The sequence below is a fragment of the Buceros rhinoceros genome, unplaced genomic scaffold (genome assembly GCF_000710305.1).
Source record: "Buceros rhinoceros silvestris isolate BGI_N320 unplaced genomic scaffold, ASM71030v1 scaffold35364, whole genome shotgun sequence".
Classification (NCBI taxonomy): domain Eukaryota; kingdom Metazoa; phylum Chordata; class Aves; order Bucerotiformes; family Bucerotidae; genus Buceros; species Buceros rhinoceros.
Genome location: NW_010408364.1, coordinates 39,388 through 47,991, shown reverse-complemented (window position 1 = coordinate 47,991; position 8,604 = coordinate 39,388). Strand labels below are relative to the sequence as shown.

The window sequence follows — 8,604 nt, the reverse complement described above, 5'->3', positions numbered from 1 at the left end:
TAATTTTGATGTAGGGGTGCATAGTCCTGACCGTAATGATTGTATTTGGCATTTTTCTTGTGTGGGTTGTTTTTGTTTTGGCAGCCTCTGTAAACTGGTGTTGAACTCTGAAATTCTGTCTCCAAGAAGTCTTTTTGCTCTTGCTTGATACTTTTTTCTTTTTTCAGTTGATAAGTACAGTTTTTTTAATCCTGATTATACTACTTCCTCCCCTTCAAGTGATATACCCAAGCAAAATAAGTTTCCATCAAATGCTAATCAAGAAAATACTTGTAAATCTGGTGAATACCCTTGTTATTCTTAGTATGGTGAAATGGATTAACCCCCCCACATTTCATTTATTTTGTAACATTTCTGAGTGGTAGCAGTGGATCAAGCTACTTTACTTGTTCCATGCCCTTCACCTCAATTAAATGTTTTCCCTTTTGCTTTTTAATGAAGAACTGGATCAAAACTAGGCAAATTAGGATATCCCTTTGAAAAATTGAATTAAAAATAATTCGTATTAAATAGTATTTTTGCACAGTAAAAGTTTCTAGCTCTTAAGATTCTCCCTCCACCCCTGTCTTCATTCTAGGTTGTTTTCTTGCTATGACTTCGTAGATGCTGTAGATTTTTTTTTTTTTCTTCTTAGTCTCTGTATTCTGGTGCTGACATAGCATAGGCCTGCTTGTGGGTTGTGTTTGTGTATCAGTAGCTATAACATGTATTGGGTACTTTTTGGTTTTGGGGGGAAAAAGTATACAGTTACGTTTCAGAAAAGGAGAGCTAAGATTTATTGCTGTTGGTTACATTGTGGTAGTCAGATTTTTCTTTTTCATCTAGCTTATTTTAATGATTTGTGAAACTTCGGTTGCTACAATTACTGCTTCGGTGTTGTGTTAGATTTCTCTTGTCACCCCATACTTGCATTTTGTGGAATTCTGGTTATGTAGCCAGCTGAATTTTTCTCAAATCCTGTGTATATTAAAGGTGTTTGCACAAGTTACATAGGCTTGATTTTCTTTAAAGGAGAAAAATATCTCAGGTAAGTAGTAAGGAAAAAGGAACGTATCTGTCCTATAGATATGCCTGTGCTTTGCAATTCTTTAATGGAACTAAATCTAAGACAGTTTCACCATTTTCTGAAAACTTGTTTAGGTGTATAATCTTGATCAATGAACGCTATAGATTATTTTTTTTATGCACAATCTTTCCTATTTCGTGGACTTTTGTTTATTCTATAAGCATGGTGGTAGTGGTTGGTTTGAAAAAAGTAGTTTGTCAAAAAAGCAGATAGACTGGGAAAGCAGCTAGACTAAACTTGAACTGGGTAAATCTTTTCTGAAACAGGAGATCAGCAAAATCTCGAAGCAGAAGTCCGTATTCATCGAGGCACTCAAGATCTCGCAGCAGACACAGATTGTCTAGATCCAGAAGTCGTCATTCAAGTATTTCTCCTAGTACGTTGACTCTGAAGAGTAGCCTGGCTGCTGAACTGAACAAAAACAAAAAAGCAAGAGCTGCTGAGGCAGCCAAAGCCAGTGCAAAAGCTTCCAATACTTCAACACCTACTAAGGGAAACACTGACACTGCTGTAAGTGCACCTCAAGTGAACAATGTCAAGGACCTGAAGAAAATAAAACCTGAGCATACACCTTCTCCTACAAGCAGCACGAGTTTGAAAAATGACAAGGCGAAAGCAAAGGTCTCGCTTCCTGAAACAAAAGGGGAAAATAATTTAATTGCAGATAAAGTTACTAAACAGAAACCTACAGCAGTAAAAGAGAATAAATTAACTGTTGTAAAACAGCCGCCAGTCACTGTAAAAGAGAAGAGCAAGCCGAGTACTCCGAGTGTGGTAACCAAGGAGAAGGATCGAGTTGTTGCACTACCAACCTCCACACTGCCACCCTTGCCTTTGCCTCCTACGCTGCCTGAAGATAAAGAAACCGATAGGTGAGATGTGACACAGATTTGCTTTTGGGGCTTGTCTGTTTCTTTTTGTTGTTGTTCTTGTTGTTACTGTCTGTTCTTTTTTTGATCACTGTTAGCATGGTTATTTCCTTTGGAAAATAAATATAAACCTATTTCCTAGATCAGGCTGATGCATTAGGTAGTTTGTTCTTGCTCTTCAGTTTTTGAACATAGTGATTATTAGTGAACTGAAGGAATTTGATTTTGATATAAACATAATTTAACTGCTTCTTTAAAAGAGAAGGATTTCAGCTAGGAGGAATATTTTGATAAAAAGTACACTGAAGAGTTGATTTAAAATTGCTGGTACATAATAGCTTTAGGACTAAGGCAAGGGTGCATTCAGAATTTTGAAATCAATGCATGTGTGTACGTACTTCAGGGGAAAAGCTGAATTCAGTAGCAATATGTGAAAATTCTTGAGCTGGGGTTTGAGGTAAAGACTGTCTTCTCTGGGGAAAACAATTGTTTTTATAGTAGTGCATTGCTTTGGCATTATTTATCTCAAAGATCAGTGTCGTTTTGAGTATGTATAATGGAAGAGAGGTTCGTGGCTTGTCATTTGTGTTTACCTCTGAAGCGTAAAAATTGGTCTATGATGAAGAAACTAACATCTGTATTCCAAGTGTCGTCTGAGTTTGGATTACATTAAGTCTCTCCATAGTCCTAGTGGGGGATATGTGCTGTGATTTGTATTGGAAAATTACGGTGTTGAGTTGTGATTTACTGTTTTTCTTTTGGGTGCTGGTGAAGTTGAGAAAAGTTACTTTTGTTTTTACTCATGGTGTTACATGCCTTTCACATACAAGAAATCAACTTCTTACAGGTAAAACAGAGTTTCTTGGCATTGAAGAAGTAACTAATTTAAGTGTGATATATCTTTATAACAAAAAAAAACTGTAAAAGAAAAATTCAAGACCTTGTGAAGCAATTTATTGGCATTCCGTATCTGTGAAAGTAGCCTTGTCTTCTCTTGTGCTTTGAGGACTGTGTAGTGTTTCTTTGATTAGAAAAGGTAGTTATAACCAGAGGTGTAAGTGTTTCTCTTGTGTTTGCTAGTAAGGTAATCCTATGTTAAACACCAGGATGCCTTGGCAAATAAATACAACCTAACCAAGGTATTAGTTATTTTTTTTCAGTAGTAAAAGACAAACCTCATTTCTTGCCCTTCAGCACTCTAGCAAATGTCGTTCCATTCACCATACCTCTGTGTGGTGAATGTACAGTTGCATTTAAACTTATGACAGCACCATCCTCTCTAGGTAAACGGGATTTCTGACACTGTTATTTGAGAGCAAAATTTACTGTTTTAACTAAAAACTAGGGTAACTAGTTTAAATATATGACTGGTGTTGCAGTGTAAATTGCAATAATATGAATAATATGATTTCATCTTGAAGCTGGGTAATTGTGTATCATCAGTATTTTTTAATGTAATAATTATTTTAAGTATAGTTAAATTGCATGGAGGTGTTAAGCTACAATTAAGCTATGGTTCTATCAGCCTGGTTTCATTATCCTTTCGAAAAAAAAAGCCTAATGCTTGCAAACAACTGCATTAGAAAGATTAATAAAATGTAATTTACGCTTTGCTTAGTTTTGTCTGTAGGATGCTACAAGCTTTAGGTCACAATGGTTGTGATTACAAGTCACGATAAAGTTCAGTTCATCGAAGCAAAATGATGAATGTTTTTTTTGGGGGGTGGAAAAGGGCAAAGATATTTACCTTGGGCTCAGAGTTACTATCGGGACATTGTGCCAACAAAGAAATGTTGACTCTATGAAGAACTGGCTGGTTCCTAAGGTCGTGTCAGTTGTGAAGTTCAGGAAGAAGCTGATAAACCCACAAGTAAAGTACCTGTAAGAACAGCAGCGTTACAAAACCAGTGTGTAGGTTAGCTGAAGGGGAAAGCTCTGCTGGTGGTGGTCAATGACATGTCATTTAAGGCACATCACTGACCTGAAAAACAGGGCTGCTCTTGGCTCCTTCTGTTTTCATGTACCACTTAAAATCTGTTTCAGAACCTCTCATATACTGTACTTTCACTAATATTGAAAGTTTGGGAGAGACACTGTGAGAGAAATACAAATATGTAAACTTCAAAATTAAGATTTTTTTCTTTACCGTGATAATTACAGGTGCTCTCCAAAGATGGTTTATCCTTTGCAGCATGTTAGCCATTATATTTGTGATGAGGGCAATATATGCTTCCTTCTTTAACTTAGAGCAGTGGCAGCTTGAGAAGTGGTAGAGGACATTCAAGTGTTTTGTTTTCATGGAGAAGCGTAGACATATGCTAAACACTGTAATGCTTTATTTAAATATATGAAGATTGCTAATTGCAATTAATGTCAGAAAGAATATACACATTCTTCGTGATGGAAGATAGCAAGAGCTTTCTATTTACAGAAGTTTCTGTTTTATCTATGAAACTAAGTAGGTAGGAAGTTGGAGAAAAACCTTTAGAAAAGTTTCCAGAGAAGGATGCTGACAATAGAACAGCACGATTTGGGAAATGCAGCTAAGTTAGAAAATGTCCCCTCGAAGCCTGACAGAATGTATTCTTGATGCAATGGCAAAGCTTGACATTTAAAGAGAGAACGCTATCTGGGAGTCCTGTGGGGGAGAAACACGTAGTTATAGACAGTCTAGAGGTGGTCACGGCTTCAAGATTGTTGGGTAAGCAGTAGCTGCACAAATCAAGCTAAACTAAAGGAAGTTCTGGTAAACTGGAAGCATGTGGTTTTTGTAAAAAAATGTCCTATAGCAAATATGATGTTTTCAGACTTTCCCATTTAGAATGGGGAAAAGCATCTCTAGAATTATTGTGTGTAGTAATTGTTAAAGGAATATGTTGCTGTACATGTGTTTGGGGGATTTTTCTCAAGACAGTTTGACTCTCAGTATCCTTTATGTAATTATGGTTGATGATTAAAAAATGGTCAGATATCAGTAACCCATGGCAGAAAAACATGTAGTCATTTATTCTTCTGATTTTGTTTTTTGACTTGGTTTGCATGCTAATCACTAGAAACGTGTTGAATCTGGAGTGTTTCAGCAAACCTATGAGATTGGAATGTGTGAGTGAGGTGGTGTGAACTGCCTTGTAATGCCCTGCAGTGTTACTGTAACTGTGAAGCTCATTATCTCTGGAGACCAACTTTACAGAGAACTGGATTAGGATAATCTTCTCTTTTATATGAGAACTCAGTAGATTTTAGTGCTCTACTTCTGATGTTTTTGATGTCTGGCAGCACCTGAGCTCTGAATATTCTTAATAATCTAGGCCATGAGCTTGGAAAGATGCTTGTGTGGCGGAAGATGACTGACCTGGTAAGGCTTGCTGTGTCATCTAACCGCAGCTTTCACCAGAAAGATCCAATCTCATAGTTTCTCTAGATTTTGGTGGTTAACAGTGCACCTTCCAGGGAGCTGTTTGTGGACTATTTGTAAAGCATAAATCAGTCCTGCAAATTCTAAGAGCAGAGATTTCAAATATTGATGCATCAACAACCTAGGATGTATTTAAAAATAATGCCAATAGGTCTTCCTTTATATGCATTAATATCATTCTCCTGTGTCCAACTTATTAGCAAAATTGTGTCTTTTTCTAATAGTTTGCGAGAAAATCTTTCAGTGAAGTCAACAAAAGAAACAGAGAAGAAACTTCGCCATCTGCTTGCAGACTTGCCGCTTCCACCTGAGTTGCCTGGAGGAGCTGACTTATCCAAAAGTCCTGAAGAAAAGAAACCAGCAGTTCCATTACACAGCAAGAGAAGACCAAAGTACGTTTACTAGACTTTTTTCTAAAGCCTGCCAAGGAAGTAGAAGTGATAATAGTTTCTTCAAAATATTCTTTGCAAAAGAATTCTGCTTTTTAATGGCTTTATTAATAAATAGGTTTGAATCAAAGTTATTGCTACTTAATGTTAGTGAGCCAGTTACCTGACAAAATCTCATAAATATTTAGTGTTGAGGTTTTTTTTCAAAGTTAAGACAATCCTTAGACATATTAGCTGTATTCTTAGAAATGCTATTGTTTCCTAGAATATGCGGACCACGACATGGTGAAACGAAAGAAAAAGAAATAGACTGGGGAAAGCGCTGTGTGGATAAATTTGATATCATTGGTATTATTGGTGAAGGCACTTACGGGCAAGTTTACAAAGCCAGAGATAAAGATACAGGTAAGTGCAGAAAAGTAAATGTAACTCTGCAATTCTAAAATGAACAGAGGGTTTTGGTTTTATATTGAGTAGAATTTGTGGTTTTCTGCCCTCTAATGTTTGGAAAGTTTTTAGTTTTAATCTAGCATTTGTCTAAATCAAAAATTATCTTTTGCTGCCTTGGGAAATCATTTATCTGTAAAGTTGTGGCTGAAAGCAAGCTGAGTAGTCTTAATTTCTAATTCTTGTTTCTTGAGTTTTGACACTCTGTGTATGGTGAAGCTATTGAAGAAGAGAGGGCAAATACTCTGGGGAAACAATGGCACTCTAGACAGATTGACAAAGAATATGAAGTTTGTAAAGGGATGTAAGGGTGAAAGAAGCAATGCATGAGAGACATTTTTCTACTTTGTGCTTTAATAGTCTCTAGGTGATAGTAGGAAGAGAATCTGCCTCTATTTTTTGTAGTATAACTGACTTTACAACAGTGAAATGATTTTGAAGTTTTGTGTTAAATTATTGCTCAAATAGGCAAGCCGTCACCACTGTGCTATGTAAGAATGTTGTTATTACCTCTAACTAGATAAAGCGTTGGAATTGATTCTTCATACGTGCTGTATCCTATGTGCTTGATCATTTCCTGTTCAATTAGTAGTTCTTTCTGTGACTGTTTGGCGTTCTGGTTTATTTGTGCATGCTTTGAATGCTGGATGTGACCAATGAACTCCTCAGACACAGCAGCCGTGGTTGAGCTGGCATGCAGTCTTCAGATATTCTCCACCAGGAGCAGATCGTGCTTCTGCCATTTTTCAGAATGCAGCTTCATCCAGCCCAGCCTGCAGTAAATAAAATAAGGAAAATTTCTCCTCACTGTAGATACAGCAGTGACACTTCTGCATGTAGGAAATAGAACGATGAATTTGAGAACTGTGCAGTCATCTGCCTCCGGTCTTGAACTACATAGTATTTCTGGCGAGATACATGTGTTCTGACCTGTGGTGATGTAGCAATTAGAAATCCAGAGCAGACACAGACCTGCTGTTGATAATCACTCTGATATGGGGGTTTATTGATAGACCTGGTGTGGAATATCATGACACAGGTGAGTGAGGTATGCAGGAGGAAGGTGACAGGCCTTACAGCTGGAAATTCTCATTTGTAGTTTTGCTTCTCCATGTGACAGAATTAACCATCGTTGGGAGACTATTTCCATTCAGCGTAGTGTTTGGTGCAAGCACCAAAATGTCAACTGCTTAGAAATAGTAACAAATGGGAAGGGTTCTAAACACAAACCCGGTGCTAAATCCCATAGTTTGTTTGCAAATCTTCATGTTTCTTACTTAAATTTTCTCTTAGGGGAAATGGTGGCACTAAAGAAAGTCCGGTTGGATAACGAAAAAGAAGGGTTTCCAATTACAGCTATTCGGGAGATTAAGATTCTTCGACAGCTTAATCACCAAAGCATTATCAACATGAAGGAAATAGTGACAGATAAAGAAGATGCTTTGGACTTCAAGAAGGACAAAGGTATGTATGCTGTCACAGGGGCGGTCCTGTTCCTTTCTGGTGCTGTTCCTAGTCTGGTCGTCTGCTATGCTGGATTCAGAGTTAAACTTTATTTAAAAATAGGTTTCCAAATTGTGATGCTTGACAAGGGATTTTAGTTTTTATATAATCACTAACAGAAGTCCTTTCTATATCTCAGCTATGCCTTTTGCTCATATAAACTTTTTTGCAAATATTTTGTAGGATTAAAAAGAAAGTATTAGTTGATGTCAGTTTTGCTGGAGAGGAACAGATGTTTGGCTGCTTGACACTCACTGATTAGGAAGGTCAACAACAATAGGAAGTTCTTAATTATGAGCTTTTTTTGCCTTTTATTTTCCTTGTAGTATTTTCTCATATTATTTAGAATATTGTAGGCTCAGTGCTGAAGAGGTGTTTTTCGTTGTAGGCCTTGGTTTTATTTGAATTGTGCTTCACTTACTTTTTTCATAATTGGACATGTGTGTCTTGAAGGCTAGAAGAAGGATAAGTGAAAAGAATGAAAAGCAAGATTTGAGTGGTTGTGCATTCCTTCCCTCCCCCTCCTCCAATAGAAGGCAGACAGAAGCTTAATTTTGGTTCCTTCAATGTTAAAGTTTAGCTTCTTTCAGTTATGGCAACCTCCTTTTCATAGAGAATCAAGCACAGAGTGGAAATCATGCAGTGTTGTTGCTTGGTTCTTTTGCTGTTGGAGTGGTCATTTTGACTTTGGAGGCCATTTCCTTTTAGGTCCAAGTCTTGTAAACCTCTCATTTTTTAGAGTATTTTTGTGTCTTGCTGGGGAATTTGATGCATGGTTTGGCTGAGACGGGTGGTAGGAGTGTGGTACCTGTGCTTCTTCCCTGCTGTCCCCCCCGAGTTTCTGCACCGCACGCCCAGCACTGGCAGAACACGCCGTATGTACTGCACAGCCAGCAGAAACACCAGGTGATCCCA

The 8,604-nt window shown here is 37.5% G+C and overlaps 1 protein-coding gene across 1 annotated transcript in view; it reads left to right on the top strand.

Moving 5' to 3' along the window:
* Positions 1-1,332: 1,332 nt before the first annotated feature.
* The window catches only part of CDK13 (cyclin-dependent kinase 13), a gene marked incomplete at its 5' end in the record, with an annotated part of 32,291 nt that continues 25,019 nt past the window's right edge, over positions 1,333-8,604 (top strand). The window contains 4 exons of the mRNA XM_010134843.1: positions 1,333-1,938; positions 5,575-5,742; positions 6,005-6,144; positions 7,480-7,650. Coding sequence (XP_010133145.1) covers positions 1,333-1,938; positions 5,575-5,742; positions 6,005-6,144; positions 7,480-7,650 — 1,085 coding nt within the window. The remainder of the gene's footprint in view (positions 1,939-5,574; positions 5,743-6,004; positions 6,145-7,479; positions 7,651-8,604) is intronic.